Source organism: Scyliorhinus canicula, chromosome 7 (assembly GCF_902713615.1).
Source record: "Scyliorhinus canicula chromosome 7, sScyCan1.1, whole genome shotgun sequence".
Lineage (NCBI taxonomy): Eukaryota > Metazoa > Chordata > Chondrichthyes > Carcharhiniformes > Scyliorhinidae > Scyliorhinus > Scyliorhinus canicula.
The window spans coordinates 56770629-56797545 of NC_052152.1; the positions used below are offsets into that span (position 1 = coordinate 56770629).

The 26917-nt window shown below is 47.1% G+C and overlaps 1 protein-coding gene across 1 annotated transcript in view; it reads left to right on the forward strand.

Moving 5' to 3' along the window:
- Positions 1-26917, forward strand: part of dipk2b (divergent protein kinase domain 2B) — a 45042-nt gene that overhangs the window by 4715 nt on the left and 13410 nt on the right. Inside the window, exons 2-3 of the mRNA XM_038802079.1 lie at positions 11948-12212; positions 14831-15004. Of these exons, the coding sequence (XP_038658007.1) occupies positions 11948-12212; positions 14831-15004 (439 nt within the window). The remainder of the gene's footprint in view (positions 1-11947; positions 12213-14830; positions 15005-26917) is intronic.

The following is a 26917-nucleotide window of genomic DNA, read 5'->3' on the forward strand; positions in this document are numbered from 1 at the left end:
TCTTTCTATTGTTCTCTCCAAGGCCACAGTCTTCATAATGGTGACTTCAGGCCATTATTTCAAATGCGTGTCTACCACAATGAAAAGCATTTGTCCTTCGAATGGTTCAGCATAATCTATATGAACTCTAACCCATGGCCTATCTGGCCATTGCCATGGGTGTAATGGCATTAGTGGTGGCAGGTTTCAAACCTTTGCACAAGCTCATGTCATGTGAGAGTACCTTTAAGAAATGAGTGTTTATTACTCCAGTGATGTCAGAGAGTGGGTGGAGCTGGGCTGTCTCTCAGCTTTTTACTTTTGTTTTAGGCTGTTTGCTGCGGGGTGTGTTTTAGTTTCGTTTTCAGAACTGGATAGCTGCAGTCACAGCCAGAAGGTGTATGAGTCTCTCTCTCTGTAATCTAAAAACTGTAAAGTGATCCATTGGTGGTTTAAAACTAATAACTGCTCTCAGTCGTGACTTTAACCTGATGTGCTTCTGTTAAAGGTTATGTTTTTAAGTCATATGGATGTTAAAAGATTACTTAAAGGATTACTTAGTGTTGTATTCTTTGGTGGTTGTATTTGAATTAATGGTTGAGAAGATGATCACTGTATGTTTTAAAAAGGTTAACTTTAGTTCATAGAATAAAAATTGTTTTGCTTTAAAAAAATACTTTTCCATTTCTGCTGTACTGCACCTGTAGAGTGGAACGTGTGCTCCCCATACCACAATCTATTAAAAGTTGTGGGTCAGGTGAACTCCATGATACCCTTTGGGGTTCTCTAATCCCTGGCCCATAACACTGAACACATGCCTACCTTCTCCTCAATTTCGCTATCAAGCTCTGGCCACCAAAAGTAGCTTCTGGCTATCTCCTTTATCCTTACTACCCCACAATGACCTTCATGAAATTGGTTTAGGACATGTTTCCTGAACAAAGGTGGAGCAATGACTCTCAGTCCCAGTGGAAATAGCCTGCCTGTACAGATTGTTTGAGTCTTTGGATAACATACGGCTTCAATTTGGGCTTGCCTCCACTGTCTTGTCACAAAGTGCAATGCCCACAACTTCTGACAGTGGTAGATTATTTATGGTATAGTTCTTAACTTGTCCTGCGGTTACAGGGATGTTATCAACTTCTTCAAAATAGAAAATACTACTTTTTTTTAAAAAGTATTTTTATTCCAAATTTTCAACATTTTCACAATTTACAGCAAATACAAAATTCTGCCCCCACACCCCCCTACCTCCCCCTCTCCCCCCCTCCCATCCCAAACCAGTCAACGGTAGCCAACTCTCCAAAGTAAAAAATGAACAAACCCCAACTATTGTAGAACCCACTCCCCCCCCTCCCTCAGAGCAAATTTCACTTTCTCCAGGGCTAAAAGGTCCAACAGGTCCTCCCCTCCAGGCCGAGGCACGAGGTGGAGAAGCTGACTTCCACCCCAACGAGATCCGCCTGCAAACAATCAGCGAGGTGAAGGCTAAGACACCAACTCTGGCCAATCTGACACTCCGAATATGGCTTCCAGGGGACCAGGCTCCACATCCACACGCAGAACCCCCAAAATGGTGCTGAAAACCGCCCTCCAAAACCCTCCAGCTTCGGACATGCACAAAATATATGTATAAGGTTTATAGGCTCCCTCCCACATCGCTCACAGACATCCTCTATCCCCTCGAACAGCTGGCTCATCCTAGACTTTGTCAGGTGCGTCCTGTACATAACCTTCAACTATCAGCCCCAGCCTCGCACACAAAGTCGAGGCGTTTACCCTGTGCAGCATATCATGCCACAATCCCTCCTAAAGTGTTGCCGTCAGCTCTTTCTCCCACTTTGCCTTAACCCCCTCCATGGACACCCCATGTTCCTTCAAATTCCTCCCGTAAATTGGCGAGATGACACCCCTCTCCAACCAGCGTCTGCAACCCCGATCCTCGACATGAGCCTGCGTCCATCCTCATCCACAAAGCCCCCACCTCTCTATTCCATCCCTGAACCTTCTCTGTATTCGCTGCCCAATGTCTCTCTCCCCCCCCCCTCCTGCTGTCCCCTCTGCAGTATCACCTTCATTATCCTCACCACCTTCTCCACCCAGACTAACGGGGAGACCAGCCTGTCCACACCATGAAAAATGCCTTGGGCAGTGACCGACAGGCACTGAAACAAAAACAAGAATTGTGATAAAATATTCATCTTCACTGCTTGTACATGGCCCACCAACGACAGAGGAAGATTATCCTGCCTCAACAAATCAGCCTTCACCCTCCCCACAAAGCTAGTAAAATTGAACTTGCGGAGACCGCCCAGTTCTGGGCTACATCCACCCCCAGATACCTTAAGTGAGATACTGCCAGGCGAAATGCAGCCCCCCCCCCCCCCCCCCCCCCCCACACACCTGCAGAGGAGACCATAAAGTACTCACTTTTCTCTAAGTTCATGTTGTACCCAGAAAACATGCCAAATCTCTGATGCAACCCATTGGCTGGATTCCCCGAGCCTCCGCACTGGAATTGCGCTCGGAGCGGGGGGCAGGGAATGGCCGTTTACCCGGAAATCGGGACTGGCACCGCTGAAGCGACTCTCCGGTCCCCGGAGAATCGCTCAGGAGTCACTCGCACGTGATCTACGCAGCGCAGCTAGGGGGCCATTGACAGAGCCCCCCCCCCCCCCCATGCAAAACTGGCCGAGTTCCTGACAGCGTGGTTCTAACCACGTATCGGCCATCAGAACCCAGGGTGGCAGCTACGGACTCAGTCCGCAACCACCCTGGTGGGAGGCGGGGGGCTCAATCACCGGGGGTGGGGGGCCTTATGGACGGCCAGGGGAGTGATCGGGCGGCACGGATCCAAGAGCTTCCCAAAATACGGGGGGGCCTATGTTTTTGATGATGGTCCGTGGTGCGAGACCACCATGTCGCAGAGCGCGGCCATTGCAGGCTGCCGCCGTGCGCATGTGAGGGGTCCCGTATCCGCAGCCAGAGCTGTGAGAAGCACTTCGGGGTCCTGACAGCCCCCTGCAGGTAGGAGAATCGCTCAGGACTTTCTCAAGGAAAGTCCAGAGTGAAACGCCAGCGTTTTGAATCTCTCCCACTGAGGAGTCAAGCTGTAAAATATATAACAAGTTATCCGCATACAAGGATGTATGCTCCACCACCCCCCCATTTCATACCCCCTTCCACAATCCCAAACCCCTAAGTGCAGTGGCCAAGGGTTCTACCGCCAATGCAAACAGGGTCATAGGGCACCTCTGCCTCGTTCTCCGGTGCAATGCAAAATGCCCTGAATTCATATTATTCATGCCCATGTTCGCCATGTGCTCCTCATACAACAACTGCACCCAGGTCACAAACTTCGGCCCAATCCCACATTTCTCCAACACCGCCATCAAATAACTCCATTCCACCCGATCAAACGCCTTCTCCGCATCACCACCTCCGTTTCCCTTCCCTCTGCTGGAGAAAGCACCAATTCAACAGCCTCCTCACATTCGATGACAACTGTCTGCCCTTATCGAGCCCCATTTGATCCTCTCCACTCTCACCTTTGGGAGACATCCCTCCAACCTTAACGGCAGCACCTTAGCAATACCTTGCCGTCCACATTCGGTTGAGATATGAGCCTGCATGACCCACATTCCACCGGTTCCTTGTAATTCTTTTGCAACAACGAGGTCGAGGCCTGCCCCATCATTTTAGGCACGACCCCCCTATACATCGCATCCTCAAACATTTCCAGCATCAATGGTGCCAGACCATCCTTAAATCTTCTATAAAATTCGACCGGAAACCCATCGAGTCCTGCCGCTTTCCCCGCCTGCATCCTCCTGATTGCCATCTTCACCTCCTCCAACCACGATCAGCTCTTCCAGCCCTGCCCTCTCCACCTCTCCCAACCTAGGGCACTCCAACCCGCCCAGGAACTCTCTCATCTCCCGCTCATTCTCTGGTGGCTCCGACTTATACAAGTCCCTGTACAACTCCTCAAGCACCTTGTTAATCTGTTCCGGAGCCACCAGCAACTCCCATGTCTTGTCCCGAACCGTTTCCCTCACTGTGGTCTCCCTACGGAGCAGACCTGCCAACACCTGCTTCTCCCTGTACTCATAAAAAGGCCCCCCTCTCAACTGACGCATTGCTTTCTCGCGGACAATAGATCCAACTTCATCTGCAGATCCTTTCTCTTTGCCAGGAGCCCCGGATCAGGCCCCCCCCCCCCCCCCCCCCCCCCCCCCCCCGTGTACTCCCATCTACCTGCAAAATCTTTTCTACCAACCTTTGGTGTTCTTTCCTCTCCTCCTCATCCACTTTGGCTTTAAACGAGATCACCTCCCTCTTCACCACCACCTTCATAGCCTCCCAAACTACCGACCCGTGAAACCTCCCCCGTGCAATTGAACCCCACGTACTCCTCAATCATCTTTCCAATCTTGTCATAGAAACTCCGATCCGCCAACAACCCCACATCCGTCCTCCACCACAGCTTAAGGGCTGCCCCCTTCTCCAATACCATGCCCATCCAGTGTGGAGAGTGATCCGAAATCACAATTGCTGAATACTCTGCCCTCTTAACTCCAGCCAACAGCGCCTTTCCCACCACAAAATAGTCAATCCTTGAAAAACCTTGTGCACCGGAGAGAAAATTGAATATTCCTGATCCCGCAGGTGTAAAAGTCTCCACAGATCCAACCCCCCAATCTCCCTCATGAGCCCAGACAATGTCTTTGCACCCCCCCTGCCCCCAACAGTGTCAGTGAGCGTGGCTGGGACCCTTGCTGCAGCATATGTTCCAATCCACCCCTACTATCAACTCACGGTATCCAGATTTGGAATGGCAGCCAGCGTTCTCTTCATGAACCCTGTATCAGCCTAATTGGGGGCATATACGCTTATCAATACCACCACCAACCTCCTCTCCAGCGCACCCGTAACAATCACGTACCTGCTCTGCTGATCTACCACCACCTTCGCCATCTAGAACCTCCCCCGCTTACCCACCAAAATCGTCACCCCCTGAACCCCTACTATCAAACTGTGAATGAAACACCTGGCTCACCCAACCCATCCTCAGCCTCATCTGGTCCTTGTCTTTCAGATAGGTCTCCTGCAGCATCACCACATCAGCTTTTAAACTGTTCAACTGCACAAAAACTCCCACTCTCTTCACTGGTCCCCCCAACCCCCTCATGTTCCAAACCCCCATTCTGACCGGGAGTCCCCTGCCCCCACCATTTACTCCTCCCAGGTCCAGCGAAACCTGCTCAACCAGCCTCCAACGACTGTGACCCCCTCCCCTTCACTAGCTAAACTATGTTAACTAGTGCAATGAACCCTGCCAGAGCCCTCCCTCCTCCCCACACCCTCCTCAGTAACCGACCCATGTGCCCAAAACCACCTCCCTTAAACCAAAAAACAAAACAGAACCGCACCCATAAGGAAAATACAGAACACATGTAAATAACCTGAACGACAAATGTTCCTGTCCAACTCATAGCAGGTGGTTCTTTTCCCTCCCCCACCAACTCCACAAACATCTTTGCAAAGTGCTCGGTTGACCCCAGGCCCTCCACCCCCTTGCGCAGACCCAGGATCCTCAAATTTTGCCTCCACGACCTATTTTCCAGATCCTCCACCCGGCTCTGAACCCTTTGTTGACCTCCGCCACCTTCCGCCGCTCCTCACCCGTTGAGGTGATCTGGTCACTGTGCTGCCACAGAGTCTTCTACTTCTCTCCTTGCTCCTGCACCTCGACCGACGTCTTCATCACTGCCACCTTTATCCACCCACTTTTTAAGCAAAAGCTGTCATCTCCCTCCGAAACACCTCCAAATGCTTGGCAAACAGTCTTTCAAACTCCACCAACATCACCCTGGTCAGAGTTTCAATGTGAGAGGACTAGCCCCTCCATCTTTCTTTCTGTGAGGCTGAAAGCAAAACTCGCCGGAGGACTTTCACTCACCCCCTTCTTTCCAGGACCTTTCTTCTGGGACTTCAATATTTCCCAAGCTCCTTATGACTTCCCACACCAGCTTGCCCAAACACTACCCCTGAGACCGGACATAAAAGTCCAAAAAGCAGAGATTCCAGCAGGAGCCACCTAATGTTTGACCTCCACCTACATGTCCACAGCAGAACGGATCAACAGGAAATATTACTACACAAACTATTTATTGATGACTGATTAGGTAAAGGTAATCTAAAGAATCCATTAGCGTTTCCATGGAGATCTGATTGATGATATTTTATTGTGTATGTATGTGCTGACACAGTAATGCCCATCTCTGCATCTGGCTCACTGCTAGAGATGGAATACCAGTGTACGGCCCAAAGTAAATTTCATTCCATATGGGTATTAGTAAAAATGTTTGATTCCGAAAATGATGCCTAGAGCTTCTTTCTCTATCTGCATAGTTAATTTCTGCTTTGTTCAAGGATCTTGATGCAGACACTATTAGCTTCTCTTCCCCATTGGGCATTATTGTGCTCCCACCGTATAAGGTGATTCGTCGCAAGCCTGTTGCAAGGATAACTTTGGATCAAAGTGTGTCAGGATTTCTGACTTTAGTAGCGCCTCTTTAGCTTGTATGAAGGCCTTCTCACACTGATTCCCCCATTTCCATTTCATGTTTTGATACAATAAGTTGTGTAAAAACTTGAGAATAGTTGCTACATTAGGGACAAACCTTGCATAATAGTTTAAAAGCAAATTACTGCAGATGCTGGAATCTGAAACCAGAAAGAACATGCTGGAAAATCTTAGCAGGTCTGGCAGCATTTGTAGGGAGAGAAAAGAGCTAACGTTTCGAGTCCAGGTGACCCTTTGTCAAAGCTTTGTTGGGCTTCCTTAACTACTAATTCCATAGAGATCGTAACTTCTACAGCCTTCCTTAGGTTTAAGTTGCTTTCTGCCAACAGCTTTGTTTGGATTGGTTTGTTTCTTAACCCAAGCATTAATCTGTCCCTAATGATGTCGTTCAAGATATCTTCAAATTCACAGTATTCAGCTAATTTCGTCAAAGTAGCAACAAACTATATGATTGATTCACCTTCTTGTTGGTTATGTTTAAGGAACCTGAAACTCCCGGCAATGATCAAACCTTACTTACTACTAACAGTGCTCCCTGTAGAATTCCAGATCTTTCCATGCAGAGTACGTGGCAAGCTTCTTTGCGATGTTATTCCCTCCTAAATCTGCATTTAAATTTCAGTCCCTTCAATGGCTACTACCGATATTTGGCACCCCTCCATCACCAGCTTTCATGTGGCAAAGTTCTGAGCTTCTTAATGATTTTCGGATTTCCATAATTACATGGATCGACGATTTTTCTGTACTTTCTTTTACTTCTCCGGGAGTCTGCCAGGGTAGTTCTGAGTTCCTCATCGCCAGTCTTCTTTGTGGTGTTTTTCAAGGATATGCTTCCAGGCCATGAAGGTACAGATAAACTAGAGCTTTATTGGAAAGGTGTTTATTCCTAAAACAGGCTGTTAGGATAGACTGCCTGTTTTCCTGCGTAAACAGCAGATGATGTCATCAACACACCATGTAATCAGACTCAAAGTGACCTTATTCTAACTAGGAACAAACAGGAATGCAAAACAATCTTCCTTTTTGCAAACTTCCTAAACGTCTTCTTAAGAAATAGCTTGCATTTATATAGCGCTTTTCACGTGAAAAAGAAGTCCAATACAGTGTTAGAAGCAGCTCTGGGAAGGTTTATTGGGTGAATACCAGGTATGAGTATGTTGCCTTATGAGGGAAGGCTGAATGGGCTAGGTTTGTATCCACTGGAGTTTAGAAGAGTCTGAGGTCCTGAAGGGTATTGACAGGGTGGATGTGGAGAGGATGTTCCCTCTTGTGTGGGAGAATCCAGAATTAGGGGTCATTGATTAAAAACAGATTAAATTCCTACATTCATTAAACCGGGATCATTGGGACTGTTTCTGGGGAAGGTGGGACCTGTATAAGCAAGACGGTCTACATCTGAACCATAGCAGAACTAACATCCTTGCTAGTGGGTTTGCTAGTGCTGCTGGGAGGAGTTTAAACTAACTCGACAGTGGGAGGGGACACAGACTGTTAGCAGAATAGGGGCACAGCATAATACAGAAAATCAATCAAGTCAGATGGAGTACAACCGTATTAAGTTTCAAGGGAGTAAGGTAATGCTGGATGGCCTCTACTTTAATGCCAGGAGTATCACATCATAAATAAGATGAGTTAAAGGCGAGGATTGACATGTGGAATTGTGATATAACAGCCATCACGGAGACGTGATTGAGGGAGGGGCAGGATTGGCAGCTCAACACCTCAGGATATAGAATATTCAGGCAAGTTAGGGGAAGGGGTAAAAGAGGAGGAGGCATTGCATTATTAGTTAAGTGTCAGTTGCTAAAGTAAGGAGAGATGTTTGGAGAGGACATTGAATGAAGCTTGGTAGGTAGAGCTTAGGAACAAAAAAGAGGCAGACACATTGCTAGGTGTTTATTACAGACCAGAAGATAGCCAGCAGGAAATTGAGGAGCAAATATATGTGCCATTCACAGCGATGTGTAAAAATAATAACAGTAGGGTAATTATATTAGTTGATTTCAACCTTTCCAACATTAATTGGGATAGTCATAGTTTTAAGGGCTTGATCGAGTGGATTTCTTAAAATATATACAGGAGAATTCTTGTGGTTAATATGTAGAGTCCAACAAGGGACGGCGCAGTGCTGGACCTAATTCTGGGGAATGAATCCGGACAGGTGGTTGAGGTGATGGTGGGAGCATTTAGTGATAGCGACCACAACATGGTAGAATGTAAGCTTGTTATGGACAAAGAAATAGACAAGTTGCAAAAAAAGGTTTTGGATTGGGGAGGGCGGATTTTTAGTAATATACTGTAGTATCTGTCTAAAATAGACTGGGAACAGCTGTTTATGAGGCAATCTACATAAGAGCAGTTGGGGAGTGGCATTCAAAAAGGAAATGGGGAGGATGCAGGCCCAACATGTTCGCTCTCCGGTGATAGAAAGGAGTAACACGCCCAGAGAACCATGGATGACCAGAGATTGTCAGGCTATGATGAGAAGGAAAAGAAAGGTGTTTAGCTCGTACAAGGGGAGCAAATCAATGGAGGGATTAGTGAAGTACAGAAAGTGCAGGGTAGAGTTTAAGAAAGCAATTAGGAGAGCAAAGAGGGGATATGAGAATGTTCTTGCTGGTAAAAATAGGGAAAATCCAATATATTCTATAAGTATATCAATGGGAAGATGATACCCAGGGAAAGAGTAGGGCATATTAGTGACCAAGGGGGCAATCGCTGGGTGGAGCCAGAGGATATTGATAGGGTACTGAAAGAATACGTTACATCTGTCTTCACCCAAGAGAATGAGGAGGTAGGTATGGAACTCAGGGAGAGAGACTAGGAGATTCTTGAGCAAATTGACATAGGGAGTGATAAGTTATTGGAGGTGTTGACAGTCTTAAAAGTGGACAAATCTCCAGGTCTGGATGAATTGTGTCCCAGGTTACTGTGGGAGGCAGGGGAGGAGATTGCAAGAGCTCTGTGGCCACAGGGGAGGTGCCAGAGGACTGAAGAACAGCTAATGTTCTATTTAAGAGAGGTTTACAGGGAACTATAGACCAGTAAGCCTCACGTCAGATGTAGCAAAATTATTGGATAAATTTCTGAAGGAGAGAATCTATCTCCACTTGGAGAGGCAAGGTTTGATCACGGTCAGGCAACATGGCTTTGTCAGAGGGAGGTCATGCCTAACAAATTTGATTGAATTTTCTGAGGAGATGACTGGGTGTGTAGATGAGGGTAATGCAGTTTATGCAGTTTATATTGATTTCAGCAAAGCCTTTGACAAGGTCCCACATGGAAGACTTATAAAGAAGGCAAATGCACATGGGATACGGGAAAAATTGATACGATGGATTCAAAATTGGCTTAATTGTAAGAGACAGAGGGTGATGACAGAAGGCTCGTTTAGTGCCTGGAAACCAGTGTCCAGTGGCACCCAGGGATCTGTGCTAGGTCCCCTAATATTCAGTATTTATATCAACAACATAGATGACAATGTGGAGGTAGGATCAGTTTGCAGATGACACAAAGATTGGCCGGGTGGTTAACAGTGAAGTTGAGTGTCTTGGATCATAGGAAGATATGGACGGGATGGTCAAATGGGCAGATAAGTGGCTGATGGAATTTAACCCTGAAAAGTGTGACGTGATACGCTTTGGAAGGAATAATTTGACAAGGAAGTATTCAATGAATGGTATGACACCAGGAAGTTCTGAAAAACAAAGGGACCTTGATGAGTTTGTCCACAGATCTCTGAAGACGGAAGGACAGGTTAATAGGGCCATGTAAAAAAAAAAGCATATTGGGCACTTGCCTTTATCAATTGAGGCATGGATTACAAAAGCAGGGAGGTCATGTTGGCGTTGTATAGAATTTTGGTGAGGCCACAGCTGGAGTACTGTGTGAAATTCTGGTCACCACATTACGGGATGAATGTGATTGCATTGGAGGGGGTGCAGAGGAGATTCACCAGGATGTTGCCTGGGTGGAACATTTAAGTTATGAAGAGAGGTTGGATAGGCTTGGCTTGTTTTCGTTGGAACAGAGAAGACTGAGGGGCGACCTGATCGAGGTGTACAAGACTATTAGGGGAATGAACCCCTCAATTGAAAGGTCGGTCATGAGGGGACAGAAGCTCAAGGTGAGGAGCAGGAGATTTAGGGGAGATGTGAGGAAAATCCTTTTTACTCAGAGGCTGGTGATGGTCTGGAATGCACTGCCTTGGAGGGTGGTAGAAACGGGTTGCCTCACATCCTTTATGAAGTACCTGGATGAGCACTTGTCACATTATAACATTCAAGGCTATGGGCTGGCAAATGGTATTAGGTAGGTCTGTCAGGTGCTTTTCATGTGTCGATGTAGACTTGATAGGCTGAAGGGCCTAACCTGCACTGTATGATGCTGTGAGCATGCCTGGTCCATGCTTGTGGAAACCAGTACTAACCAGTACCCTGTTGAGGCCTCACAGGTGTGACCGTTGACTCCCGGACGCCAGCTGAATGCGGTGTCAGTATATTTAAATTAACCTCATGTATCATTTAAATAAAATTACCTGGATCACGTCCGTGCTGGGCGTGATTCAGATCGCGCAGGGTGTAGCGAGTCAGGAGACTCGGGATTGGTGAGACATCAGGCCCATTTGGGGCTCTCCCGGGATTCACCTGTCGTGCCTGGATCCATGCCGGGCGCAATGCAGTGGCTGAATCGCACCCTGTATGTTTTCAAGCAGGAGTTAGATATAGCTCTTGGTGCTAAAGGGATCAAAGGATATGGTGGAAAGCGGGAATTGGCTACTGAGTTGGATGATCAGCCATGATCATATTAAATGGCAGAGCAGGCTCCAAGGGCCAAATGGCCTATTCTTCCTCTTATTTCCTATGCTTCTACTTGGCAGTGAGGTAAAGCTAAGTAGTGTCAACGTACATATGGATACCAATACCAAAGGTGGAATTCTCCCACCCACACGACGGGTTTGGTGGCGGGTGTGAGCGGAGAAGCTAGCAGGAGCTAAAATGTCTGAAACCCCCTCCCAATGGCGGGTTTATGATGGGTCAATCTTATCCTGGCTGGTGATAGCTGTTTGGTGCTGTGGCAGGGGCTGGAAACTGATTCGAGGGATGAAACATTGTGTTCAGCTTCAAAATCAGTTTTTCCTCAGCAATTCAAAGAAAACCACTTAATCGAAAAATGAAACTTTAACCTTTGTGAAGAACAATTGAGTTCTGCACCTAAGACAATTAGTTTGCTTGATGATGTCATCAGTAAATGCACTAACACTGAAAGGATAAAGATTTGTGGCAGATTAAAGCAGTGTGTTCCTATATGATGTAGAGTAATTTGTACTCCATTTCCATGTTTCTACATCTTTGGTACAAATCAATCTACTTCTTGCAGATTTGAGAATTGGCTGTCTGCAGGCTTAAAGCTCCCTCCCAGCAACAAGAAGATGTATTTTGCAAATTACACCGCTGATACTGAGAGCTGGAAGCCAGTCATCATCTCTCGGTTACAAAGCAAGTATCAGAATGATCTTTTTGATCGGAAAATTTGCATCTCAGCATCAAAGAAAGTTACATGCAGCATTGAAAATGTTCTGAGAGGCACTGAACGTTTCCAGAAATGGCTAAGAGCTGATCGGCTCACTGCTGAGCTAGTTCAGGTACGTTACTGGATCACTCACTGCAAAATAGAAAATAAAATAATAAATAAATATCACTTATTGGCACGGGTAGGCTTCAATGAAGTTACTGTGAAAAGCCCTTAGTTGCCACATTCTGGCGCCTGTACGGGGAGGCTGGTACGGGAATATATGACAAAATCTCTCTGATTATACTAAACAAAAATGGTCGAGTACCCTGTTTCATATCTGTAGGAAAACAGATGATCGCCAGTCTCAACTGTGAGTTATAGAAATTACCAGCTATGACTGGGACATCTTAAAAACAATTTAAATAAAAATACAATACGTGCAAATATTCAGTATGCCATGTTCTGCATAAAGTTGATAGCCATCAGCAAGACATATATTTTCTTACATTTCCCTTAATTGTATGAATGTTGCTAACCCCCATTGAAGCATGTAGGGTTAATACATTTCTGGAGATGTTGATCAGTGTGGTAGGTTGGTGGTTAATGGTGGGGAGCTGGGGTGGCAGAGAAACTTTGTGTGAATGTTTTCTTTTGAAATAGTCAATTGTGAAAACATTTACTCCACCCCTCATACCTGTTAGATGTTATATTTGTCACTTGACTGTTGGCCTTCAACCCCATTGCATATCATAATATCGAAACTACACTAACACACAATGAAACATGAAAGTTCCAGGAACTAACATTTGATGATGTTACAGCATAACATTTACTGTGATTGGGAGATGTATAAGTAAATCTATGGGTGCACAGATTAGTAATAAATCACATTTAAAGTGAAATAGTTGCCTAATTTTGAACTTAAAATTCAATTTTATTGGGAATCATTTCAGATCAGAGGAACAACATAATATAATATATGATAATCTTTATTGCCACAAGTAGGCTTACATTAATCTTGCAATAAGGTTCATAGATTTAATAGAATTTACAGTGCAGAAGGAGGCCATTCGGCCCATCGAGTCTGCACCGGCTCTTGGAAAGAGCACCCCACCCAAGGTCAACACCTCCACCCCATCCCCATAACCCAGCAACCCCACCCAACACCAAGGGCAATTTTGAACACTAAGGGCAATTTATCATGGCCAATTCACCTAACCTGCACATCTTTGGACTGTGGGAGGAAACCGGAGCACCCGGAGGAAACCCACGCACACACGGGGAGGATGTGCAGACTCCACGCAGACAGTGACCCAAGCCAGAATCGAACCTGGGACCCTGGAGCTGTGAAGCGATGGTGCTATCCACAATGCTACCGTGCTACCGTTACTGTGAAAATCCCCCAGTCGCCACATTCCGGCGCCTGTTCGGGTACACAGAGGGAGAATTCAGAATGTCCAAATTACCTAACAGCACGTCTTTCAGGACTTGTGGGAGGAAACCGGAGCACCCGGAGGAAACCAACGCAGACACAGGGAGAATGTGCAGACTTCGTACAGACAGTGACTGACCTAAGCCAGGAATCGAACCTGTGACCCTGGCGCTGTGAAGCAACAGTGCTAACATTCTTCTTGCTACTTCCTGTTTGCACCTAAAAATTAAACCGTAATGGGGTCAAATCTGCACAAATGATTGACCTCCTTGATAGACCACTGTTTGTCTGCTAATTTCTACTTTCCAGCACACTTCGATTTAAGGAGCTGGGGTTCCTCCCAGAAATAGCCAAAGACCTCATCCATAGTCTGGACTTTACAGTAGTAATGATGGGGACTACTGCCAGCTGGTTTAGCACACCAAGCTAAATCGCTGGCTTTTAAAGCAGACAAAGCAGGCCAGCAGCACGGTTCGTATTCCCGTACCAGCCTCCCCAGACAGGCGCTGGAATGTGGCGACTAGGGGCTTTTTACAGTAACTTCATGGAAGCCTACTCGTGACAATAAGCGATTTTCATTTTTCATTTTCATTTCAGCAATCACTGTCGTTCCTCCTCTGAAGCAGAGAAGGGCTACTGCTATCTGCACATTGTGCAGTTAAATGTGGAAATTCAGAAATAGCTCTCAGTGATTCTTTGCTTATGTTGCACTGTTGAAGATCCCTCAATCAATTAGAAATCACTAAACTGATGAGATTGTCTGCTTTTATGCTATTAGCCTCACCTAAACCCCTGTAAAACATTGTGCCTTGTTAGATGAAATGAAAGTGAATTCTTAACATTGTATTAACTTCATAATTGCTTCTGGTCCTGAGAAAATAATATTATATTTGTGGATTGTCATATTTCTCCAATACCAATAAAAATTGGATATTTGAAAAAAAAAATTTTAAGAGTTTGTTTCTGATATTTCCGTTTCTGTCTCAATCCCATGTGAATGTTTTAGTGAGCTCATTTGCTTTTTGTAAAATTTAAATTAACGTGAAGGAAAATGAGTGAATTTACTTGGTTAGACGTCTGCCAGGCGACTTGGCTGCTGCCTGAGAAATCTGAGCCAAAATGATTCCGCATGAGGTCCACCATTAGATAGGATAGGATTTTACCACCCAGTGATTGTACAATATAAGTGTAAATATTAACACAAACAGAATTGAAACTGGATACCTGAGTGATTTTAGTTTTAATTAATATTGCCTCACTTGTGTACTTATCATGGAGGTTCTTCTATACTGTCATGTGTCTTTTTTAAATCACAGAGTCTCCCTAGCCCTTTCCTGAGATGTCCATCCCAACGATTGTTGGACCGGATTGTTCGACGTTACGCTGAAGTGAGGGATTCAGGAAGTGTCCTGATGCGACAGTTCTCTGATCGGGATAAACTGCGCCTGCTCTATACCCTGTCTGTCAACACCCACCCCATTGTCCTACAGGTACTATTCCTTACAATTACAGCTGACTTTTAATGTCACTGCTCTCTCTCTCTCTGGGTGAGGCACAAGTTTTACTCTGGAATCAAACTTTATAATAAAAAAACTTATTCAAATATTTGATTAGAATCTATGTTTTGTCTTTTTAGACGGAGCAGAAATAATATAAATTATCCGATAAGATTTCAGATATTGAAATGGACTTTCAAGAATTTATATATCGGTGTCTGCCTGTTCACTTGGTAAAGTTAAAGTAATAATAATAATCATCATTTATTGTCACAAGTAGGCTTCAATGAAGTTACTGTGAAAAGTACCCGAGTCGCCACATTCCGGCGCCTGTTCGGGGAGGCCGGTACAGGAATAATAATAATAATCATCATTTATTGTCACAAGTAGGCTTCAATGAAGTTACTGTGAAAAGTACCCGAGTCGCCACATTCCGGCGCCTGTTCGGGGAGGCCGGTACAGGAATTGAACCCACGCTGCTGGCCTTGTTCTGCATTACAAGCCAGTTGTTTAGCCCACTGTGCTAAACCAGCCCCATTCAGTAATCAAAACTCCATTATCCCTTGACATCTTTATTGCCTTAAAAACGCTGAGCTTAATGAAGACAATAAACAATGTGGGGAACCAAGTGAGAGTGAGAAAATTAAAGTAATTAACCCTGGCAAAGAAAAAAGTACACATGAAATTAGTTAAACTAAAAGCTATCAATTCCCCCAGACCTGATGGCCCACATCCTTGGGTTTTAAAGGAGATGGCTGCAGAGATAGTTGAAGCATTGAACATAACAATATAAAGTAATAGGCCATTCAGCCCCTGAAGCCTGCTCTGTCACCAAAAGGATTACGGTTAATCTTCTACCTCAACTTTACTTTCCTGCCCTCTCTCCATGTCCTTCGATTCCCTGAGTATCCAAAAATACATCAATTTCTGACATTAATATACAAAATGATTGAGTATCCATGGTTGTCTGGGTTAGAGAGTTCACAATGATCATAACCCATTGAGTGAAGAAATTGTCCATTGTCTCCATGCTATGTGGCTGACTCCTTATACTGAAACTTTCACCCATAATTCTAGACTCCCCAGTCTAGCAAAACGTCCCAGCATCTACCCAAACAAGCTCCTTAAAAATATGTTTCAGGGAGCTTACCTCTCGTTCTTTAACATCCAGGGATGTTAGGTGGGAAATTTGGCCAGTTGGGTAACAAACTGGCTAACTGATAGAAGACAGAGAGTGGTGGTGGATGGCAAATATTCAGCCTGGAGCCCAGTTACCAGTGGCGTACCGCAGGGATCAGTTCTGGGTCCTCTGCTGTTTGTGATTTTCATTAACGATTGGATGAGGGAGTTGAAGGGTGGGTCAGTAAATTTGCAGATGATACGAAGATTGGTGGAGTTGTGGATAGTGAGGAGGGCTGTTGTCGGCTTCAAAGAGACATAGATAGATTGCAGAGCTGGGCTGAGAAGTGGCAGATGGAGTTTAACCCTGACAAGTGTGAGGTTGTCCATTTTGGAAGGACAAATATGAATGCGGAATACAGGGTTAACGGTAGGGTTCTTGGCAATGTGGAGGAGCAGAGAGATCTTGGGGTCTATGTTCATAGATCTTTGAAAGTTGCCACTCAAGTGGATAGAGCTGTGAAGAAGGCCTATGGTGTGCTAGCGTTCATTAGCAGAGGGATTTAATTTAAGAGCCGTGAGGTGATGATGCAGCTGTACAAAACCTTGGTCAGGCCACATTTGGAGTACTGTGTGCAGTTCTGGTCGCCTCATTTTAGGAAGGATGTGGAAGCTTTGGAAAAGGTGCAAAGGAGATTTACCAGGATGTTGCCTGGAATGGAGAGTAGGTCATACGAGGAAAGGTTGAGGGTGCTAGGCCTTTTCTCATTAGAACGGAGAAGGATGAGGGGCGACTTGATAGAGGTTTATAAGGTGATTAGGGGAATAGATAGAGTAGACAGTCAGAGACTTTTTCCCCGGGTGGAACACACCATTACAAGGGGACATAAATTTAAGATAAATGGTGGAAGATATAGAGGGGATGTCAGAGGTAGGTTCTTTACTCAGAGAGTAGTGAGGGCATGGAATGCACTGCCTGTGGAAGTAGTTGAGTCGGAAAAGTTAGGGACCTTCAAGCGGCTATTGGATAGAATAATTAGGGTAGAATAATGGAGTGTAGATTAACTTCTTAAGGGCAGCACGGTAGCATTGTGGATAGCACAATTGCTTCACAGCTCCAGGGTCCCAAGTTCGATTTCGACTTGGATCACTGTCTGTGTAGAGTCTGCACATCCTCCCTGTGACTGCGTGGGTTTCCTCCGGGTGCTCCGGTTTCCTCCCACAGTCCAAAGATGTGCAGGTTGGGTGGATTGGCCATGAAAAATTGTCCAAAATTCTATGATTAACATAGGACAAAAGTTCGGCGCAACATCGTGGGCCGAAGGGCCTGTTCTGTGCTGTATTTCTCTATCAAGTACTGAGCTGTAGGGCTCAAACAGCCATCACAACAAAGATCCGAAATCGACCAGAGGTAGGGTGCAAGGTGAGGGCCGGAGGAGGGAGGGTGGCCTGACAAAGTGAAGACGAGTGGGGGGGGGAGCAGGGAGGTGTGAGGGCTCATGATATCTAGTAGTAGGCACCAAGGTGGATGAAGATGAACAATGGAAGGTGGAGGGAAGACCGAGTGGAGGGAAGCTGGACCACTACAAGGTTGCATGAAAAGCTCATAAACGCGGGGGTCAAAGAAGTACCAAAGTGGATACTGTAAGGGGATGCATGAGAACTCCAGATGGGGTGGACAAAGATGCAAGTGCAGGTGATGGGCTCAGGGTGAGGGTGAATGTATTGAGGAACAGGCTTCTTTTTGAGGCCCGAGCCTCTTCCCACGTGGAGTGGATCATCTCTGTCTGGGACTGCACCACATCACGCTGCGACTGTGCCACCACCCTGTGGGTCTGTGCCACATCAGCCAGTGACTAGGACACCTTCCTCTGGGGCTGGGACACCTCGCTCTGCGTCTGTGCAATACTGGTCAGCATCTGGGCAATGCCGCCGTTCCCAGCCATGGCCTGCTGTGACTGGGCCATGCTGAGCGCTGCTGCAATTTCCAGGTGGCTCTGGCACATGGCAGCCCTGTCCTGGGCCTTGGCGACCACCTGCACAGAATGCCCCAGGCCTAGGATTCAAAGCTAAAACCATCGTACCAATGCCTCCACGTGTGGTGTCGGCCTGGGTGGCACGCATGACCGGCACCACCCCTTGCTCCTGAACGCGGATGGACTCCTCCACCTGCGCCTGCAGGTGCTGGATGCTCGCTGACATCCCGTCTTGTGGTCCCTGACTGTCTGACTGCATCTACACTGTGGCTGGGACTGGATGTTCCAGAAGCCCGGGACCCGTCTGGACAGCAGCTGGTTCCTGTCTCGGCCTGCCCAATCAAGGTGATAGTCTCGGAGATGGTGGAGGGTGTTGGAGACAGTGATGGACGGTCAGTGTCACCTCTAACCCGAGCTCCGGGGCGTCCTGAGTCTTGGGCGGAGGGCTGGTGTTCGTGCTGCTCTCCCCGTCAGTGCTCGGCTGGCGGGAGTACCGGATCTGGCACTGGCTGGGGGCGGGGTCACTGGATGGACTGGCCCCATGTTCGGCAGGTCCTGTAAGACACAACGGGCCAGGGGACGGTAGGGGGGGTCTGCGTGAGGCAGTGAGGGGGATGATGGGGTGGGAGGTGAGGGGGATGTAGGGGTGTCCACACACGTATCCTGGGCAACCATTACTCAGCGGGGTCTCATTTGCTCGCCCGTGACAACTCTCCAGCCCGGCAACGTCCCTTTGCTCTGGGCTGCTGTCCACGACCAGTACCCTCTGCTCGGGAATGGTGAGGGTCCGCAGTTCTGCTGGTCCCCCTCCAGTCTTCTCCCACTCCCGGCGGTTGTGCATGGTCTGCTCCCTATTTTCTGTTTTCTGTCCATTAACCAATCCTCAATTAATGCTAATACACCCACAACCCTGCAAGCACTGATTTTGTATAACTGCTTATGCATCACCTTGTTGAATGCTCTTTGAATATCCAAATATCAACATCATCAAAAAACTCTTACCAGATTTGTCAAACATGATTTCCCTTTCATAAATCCATGTTGACTCTGCCCAATAGTATTCTGATTTTCTAAGAGTTCTGTAAAAGCTGCCTCGGTGTCCTTGCGCTGTGTGGAAATTGTGTAAAGCTACAAAACATGAAACAGCCCTTCAGCCCTCATCGCCTCCTACACTCCACATGCACCACCCATGATAACCCCTGACCTCAACCCCAACCCTGACCCCTCATTCTGCCCATGACAACCTACTCCTCTTCCGTGGCTCTTTATACAAACAGATGAATTAAGAGGAGGAGTCAGCCATTTGGCCCTTCGAGCCTGCTCTACCATTTAATAAGATCATTGCTGATCATCTGACTGAGGTCTCAAATCCACATTCCACCTACCTACCCCCAATAACCTTTGACTCTCTTGTTATTCAAGAATACATCTACCTCTGTCTTAAAGATATGCTATGACCCTGCTTTGTCGAGGGAAGAGTTCCAAAGGCCTATGAGCCTCTGAGAGGAACCATTTCTTCTCATCCCTGCATGAACTTGGAGACTCCTAAAGTGTATTTCCTAGTTCTAGTCTCTCCCATATGGGGAAGCATCCTTTCAGCATCCATCCAGTCAAGTCTCCTTAGGATCTTTGACAAAGAGTCATCCAGACTTGAAACATTAGCTCCCTTCCCTCTCCGCAGATGCTGCTCAGATTGCCCAATGTTTTCTGTTTGTGTTTCAGATTCCAGCATTCGCAGGAATTTGTTTTTATTTCCCCCTCAGGATCTTGTATGTTTTAATAAAATCGATTCTCATTTTTCTAAACTCCAGTGGATACAAGCCCAACCTGTATAACCTTTCCCCATAAGATAATCCCTTCATCCCAGCAATCAGTTGAGTGAACCTTCTCTGGACTGCTACTAAGGCATTTATATTCTTTCTTAAATTTAACAACCATACCTTCAGTCCTTCATCCAAGTTATTTATATAAATGGTAAAAATTAGATGTCCCAGCACTGATCCCTATGGCACACCATTCAACACATCTAGCCAACCTGAAAGAGACCTACTTATGCCTATTCTCTGTTTCCTGTTGATTAGCCAATCCTTTATCATGCTAATATGTTACCTACCACACCATGAGCCTTTGATGTGGCACCCTGTCAAATGTCTTCCGGCAATCTAAGTATAGCACATCGACTGGTTCCTCTTTATCCCCACATTACTTTTTACTTCCTCAAAGAACTCCCAATAAATTAGTCAAACATGAATTTTCCTCTCAGAAAAAGTAAGCTGAATCTACCTGATTGCATTAGATTATCTAAGTGCCTCACTAGACCTCCTTAATAATATATTCCAGCAATTTCCTTATGACAGATGTTAAGCTAACTGACCTGTAGTTTCCTGCTTTCCCTTTCCCTCCTTTCTTGAATAAAATAGTTATGTTTGCTATTAATCTCATGGGATTTTCAAGAGTCTAAGTTTGGAAAACTAAAACCAATGCATCCACCATATCAGCAGTCCCTAGAATGCAGGCCATCAGGTCAGGAGGACTTGTCAGCCTGTGGTTTTAATAATTTTCTCACTACCCTTTCCCTACTGATTGTAATTGTTTTAAATTCCTCCCTTTCACCTCCTGATTCAATAATTACTGGAATATTATTTGTATCCTCTACAGTGAAGACAAATACAAAATATCTGTTCAATTCATCCGCCATTCCTTAGTTTCCATTATTAATTCCCCAGACTCACTCTTTAGAGCACTAACTTTAATTACTCTTTTCCTTTCTAAATGCCTCTAGTAACTTTTATGTTTCTAGCTAGCTTCACGGGCAGCATGGTAGCACAGTGGTTAACACAGTTGCTTCACAGTTCCAGGGTCCCAGGTTCGATTCCCGGCTTGGGTCACTGTCTGTGCGGAGTCTGCATGTTCTCCCCGTGTCGGCGTGGGTTTCTGCTGGGTGTTCCGGTTTCCTCTCACAATCCAACGATGTGCTGTTAGGTGGATTGGCGATGATAAATTGCCCTTAGTGTCCAAATGGAGTTATGGGGATAGGGTGGAAGCATGGAGGGTGGGGTGCTATTTCCGAAGGGTCGGTGCAGACTCGAAGGGCCAAATTGCCTCCTTCTGCACTGTAAATTCTATGATTTTATGATTCTTCTCATCCTCTATTTTCTCTGTCCTATTAATTGTTTAGTCAATCTTTGCTGTTAACCATAAGACCATAAATAGGAACAGGAGTGGGCTGTTTTGGCCCCTTGAGTCTGCTTCGCCATTCAATGGGATCATGGCTGATCCAACATTCCTCATGTCCACTTCCCTGCCCTTTCCCTGTAATCCTTTATTCCCTCACTGATCAAGAATCTATCTCCACCTTAAATATACACAAGGACTCTTCTCTACAGCTCACTGTGACAAGGAGTCCCAAAGACACAACCCTCTGAGAGAAAAAATCTTCCTAATCTCAGTCTTGTATTGGCACATCTTTATTCTGAGACTATGCCTTTGGCCCAAGACACTCCCATGGGGGGAAACATCCTCTCTGCATTTACCCTGTCAAATCCCTTAAGAATCCTATATATTTCAATGAGATCACCTCTCATTCTTCTAAATTCCAATGAGTAGAGTCCCAACCTGTTTAACCTTTGCTCATAAGACAATCCCTCCATATCGGAGATCATTATAGTGAACATTCTCTGAACTGCCTCCAATGCAATATCTGCCCTTGCATAAGGGGACCAAACCTTTTCTCTCTACTCCAGATGTGGTCCCACCGGTACCTTCTCCAGCTGCAGCAAGACTTCCCTACTCTTGTACACCAACCACCTTGAAATAAGGGCAAACATTCCATTAGCCTTCCTGATTACCTGCTGCACCTGTGTGCTAGCTTTCTGTTTTATGCACAAGTATCCCTAAGTACCTTTGTGTTGCAGCTTTTTGCAGTTTTTCTCGATTTAAATAATACTCTATTCTTTTGTTCTCGCTTCCAAAATTAACAACTTGACATTTTCCACATTATACTACACTTGCCAACTTTTGCCCACTTACTTAACCTATCAATATCTCTTTACAAACTGTATCCCTCTCGCAACTTGCCTTTCCACCTATTTTTGTGTCATCTGCAAATTTAACTACAGTACATTCGCTTCCTTCCATTAATAACTATTATATAGAACATAGAACAGTACAGCACAGAACAGGCCCTTCGGCCCTCAATGTTGTGCCGAGCCATGATCACCCTACTCAAACCCACGTATCCACCCTATACCCGTAACCCAACAACCCCCCCCTTAACCTTACTTTTATTAGGACACTACGGGCAATTTAGCATGGCCAATCCACCTAACCCGCACATCTTTGGACTGTGGGAGGAAACCGGAGCACCCGGAGGAAACCCACGCACACAGGGGGAGGACGTGCAGACTCCACACAGACAGTGACCCAGCCGGGAATCGAACCTGGGACCCTGGAGCTGTGAAGCATTTATGCTAACCACCATGCTACCCTGCTGCCCCAAACATATCTATATGTTCTTTATATTCCTTCCAATCTTCTAACCTGCTGCTCACCTTTGCAGAATTATATGCTTCTTCTTTTAATTTGATACCATCTTTGATTTCCATAGTGAGCGATGAAAGATGTTTTCCCTGCAGTTTTCTTTCTCAATTGAATGTGTTTTTTCTGAGTATTCTGAAACATCTCCTGAAATGTCTGACACTGCATTTCTACTGTTTAGTCAGCTCTGCTCTCGTCCTCATAATTACCCTTATTTAAGTTTGATTCACTAGTCTTAGATCTTCTCTTCCTCAAACTGAATGTGAAGTTCAATCGTATTATGATCATTGCTACCCAGGGACGCTTTCTCTATAAGGTCATTAATTGATCCTGCCTCATTGCATATCCTGTATTGCCTGTCCTCTGGCTGGCTCTAGAAAGTGCTGCTCTCAGAAACTGTCCAGTAAACACTATGATCTCATCAAACAGTTTACCTTTGCCAATCTGATTTATCCAATCTATATGTAGATTAAAATCACCATGATTATCATCATACCTTTCTCACAAGCCCCCATTATCTCTTCCTGAAAACTTCATGTGGTTATTGTCCAGGGGCCTATAAACTAACCCCACAATTGACTTCTTACCTCTACTATTTCTCATCTCTACCCAAAGTGTTTCTACATCTTGATCTGCAGAACTAAGGTCATCTCTCGCTACTGTACTAATGCCATCCTTAATTAACAGAGCTACCCCTCCACCTTTTCTAGCTTGCTGTCCTCCATACATGTAATGCACCTTTGAATATTCAGGTTTTAGTCTTTGCTATCCTTTAGCCATGTTTTGCATTCCTACCTTCCTGTTTCCAACCGCTGACTAGAATGACTTCCGCATCAGTGTTCTTGCCCCTTCCTGATGCCCCACAACATCTGCACCTCAGAGTCCAGCTCAACAACTTTGAACTGTAGTTCCTGTGGTTGTCTGGAATTGCAGTGCTGTCCACATGCTGTAAGTAGCACTCCAGGGAAGAGGCAGGGTGGTCGGACAAGATTTGTTGTTCTTGCTGATAGCACGAACGCAGTAGGCTGAATGGCAACCCTCTGTCATAACTGTTCTATGATTATATAATTTCAGTGTCCTTATACACGCATAATGGGAATTAACATGCAGTTATAGAAAAGGGCAGAGAAAACCTCCAGGCCAATAAATAAACAAACCTTTCTTTTTTTTTAAAATAATTTTTATTGAAATTTTTCGATACAAACATTTACCCCTACTACATTTTAAATTATAACACAACAAATCCCCCCTGGAAAATCCTCCCCACGCCCTCCCCCGCGCGCACCCCCCCCACCCTCCCCCCCCCCCCCCCCCCCCCCGCGCTACCCGTCTAGCAACCAAACCGTTTTTCCCTTTCTGCCGATGGCCTCGGGCAGTCGTTGCCCGCGACCCCCCGCTGACGTGCTCCCTTCGTTCCTATCCCCCCCCCCCCCTCCCTCCCCCCCCCCCCCCCCCTTTCTCCCCGGGTTGCTGCTGTTTCGGCCTCCAGTTCCTATCTCTGATCCAGAAAGTCAAGGAAGGGCTGCCACCAGCCGGAAGAACCCCTGTACCGACCCTCTCAGGGCGAATTTGATTCTTTCCAATTGGATGAAGCTTGCCATGTCGTTTAACCAGGTGTTAACACTTGGTGGCCTTGTGTCCCTCCACTGAATCAAGATCCTTCTCCGAGCTACCAAGGACGCAAAGGCCAATATTCCGGCCTCCCCTGCCTCCTGTACTCCTGGCTCCACCCCAACCCCAAAAATCGCTAGCCCCCACCCTGGTTTGACCCTGGTTCCCACCACTCTCGATACCGTCCCCGCCACCCCCTCCCAGAACTCTTCCAGTGCCGGGCACATCCAGAACATATGTACATGGTTCGCAGGGCTTCCCGAACACCTAACACACCTGTCCTCACCCCCGAAGAACCGACTCATCCTAGTCCCCGTCATATGGGCTCTGTGCAGCACCTTAAATTGGATGAGGCCCAACCTTGCGCACGACGACGACGAATTGACCCTCTCTAAGGCATCCGCCCATGTCCCATCTTCTATCTGCTCTCCCAGCTCCGCTTCCCACTTGTCTTTCAGCTCCTCTATCGATACCTCCTCCACCTCCTGCATTATTTTGTAGATGTCCGAGACCTTCCCTTCTCCGACCCAGACCCCTGACAGCACCCTATCACTCACCCCTCTATCGGGAAGCAAGGGAAATCCTTCCACCTGTCGTCTGGCAAATGCCTTCACCTGCAGGTATCTAAACGTGTTCCCCGGGGGGAGCTCAAATTTCTCCTCCAGCTCTCCCAGGCTCGCAAACCTCCCCTCTATGAACATGTCCCTCAGTTGCCTGATGCCCGCCCTGTGCCAGCTCTGGAATCCCCCGCCAGTGTTCCCCGGGACAAATCTGTGGTTCCCTCTCAGTGGCGCCGCCATCAGACCCCCCACTTCCCCCCTGTGTCGCCTCCACTGCCCCCAGATTTTCAGGGTGGCCGCCACTACCGGACTCGTGGTATACCTTGTGGGGGGGAGCGGCCATGGTGCCGTTACTAGCGCCCCCAGGCTTGTATTGCCGCAGGACGCCCTCTCCATACGTTTCCAAGCTGCCCCCTCCCCCTCCATCACCCACTTGCGCACCATCGATGCGTTCGCCGCCCAGTAGTATCCGGAAAGATTGGGTAGCGCTAATCCTCCCCTGTCCCTACTCCGTTCCAAGAAAATCCTTCTCACTCTAGGGGTGCCATGTGCCCACACATAGCCCATAATGCTGCTAGTTACCTTCTTGAAGAAGACCCTGGGGAGAAAGATGGGCAAGCACTGAAACAGAAACAAGAACCTCGGGAGGACCGTCATTTTGACTGACTGCACCCTCCCTGCTAGCGACAGCGGTACCATATCCCACCTCTTGAACTCCTCCTCCATCTGCTCCACCAGCCTTGAAAAGTTCAGCTTGTGGAGGGTCCCCCAGTTCCTTGCCACCTGCACCCCCAAGTACCTGAAGCTCTTTACTGCTCTCTTAAAGGGGAGCCGCCCAATTCCCTCCCCCTGATCTCCCGGGTGTATCACAAAGACCTCACTTTTACCCACATTTAATTTATATCCCGAAAAGTCCCCAAACTCCGCTAGTATTTCCATTACCTCCGGCATTCCCCCTTCCGGGTCCGCCACATATAACAACAAATCATCCGCATAGAGTGATACCCGATGTTCCTCCCCTCCCCTTGTCAGTCCTCTCCACCCCCCTGAACCCCTCAGTGCCATCGCCAACGGTTCGATCGCTAATGCAAATAGTAAGGGGGATAGGGGGCATCCCTGCCTGGTACCTCGATGGAGCCCAAAATACTCTGACCTCCTCCCGTTTGTAACCACACTCGCCATCGGGGCCGAATACAGCAGCTTCACCCACTTGATAAATCCCTCCCCAAACCCAAACCGTTCCAGCGTCTCCCACAGGTATTCCCACTCCACCCTATCGAATGCCTTCTCCGCATCCAGTGCTACCACTATCTCAGCCTCCCCCTCCACTGCTGGCATCATAATCACATTCAACAGTCTCCGGACATTTGTGTTAAGTTGTCGTCCCTTTACGAACCCCGTCTGGTCCTCATGGATTACCCCTGGCACACAATCCTCTATTCTGGTTGCCAGGACCTTTGCCAACAGTTTGGCATCTACATTCAAGAGGGAGATAGGCCTGTAGGACCCGCACTGTACAGGGTCTTTGTCCCGCTTCAGGATCAAGGAGATCAGGGCCTGTGACATTGTCGGGGGCAGAACCCCCCCCTCTCGCGCCTCATTGAAGGCTCGCACCAGCACTGGACCCACCAAGTCCACATACTTCTTATAAAATTCCACCGGGAACCCATCCGGCCCCGGCGCCTTCCCCGCCTGCATCTGGCCTATCCCTTTAACTAGCTCCTGCAGCTCTATCGGCGCCCCCAGCCCCTCCACCCGTTCCTCCTGGACCTTTGGGAACCTCAATCTATCGAGGAAGTTCTCCATTCCCCCCCTCCTCCTGGGCGGCTCAGACCGGTACAATTCCCTGTAGAAATCCCTGAAGACCCCGTTCACCTCTTGCCCCCCCTGCACCACGTTCCCTCCCTTCTCTCTCACTCCCCCAATCTCTCTGGCTGCATCTCGCCCACGCAGCTGGTGCGCTAGCATCCTGCTCGCCTTTTCCCCGTACTCATAGACCGCGCCCTGTGCCCTTCTCCATTGCGTCTCCGCCTTCCTAGTGGTCAGTAGGTCAAACTGGGCCTGTAAACTGCGCCGCTCCCTCAACAGCCCCTCCTCTGGTGTCT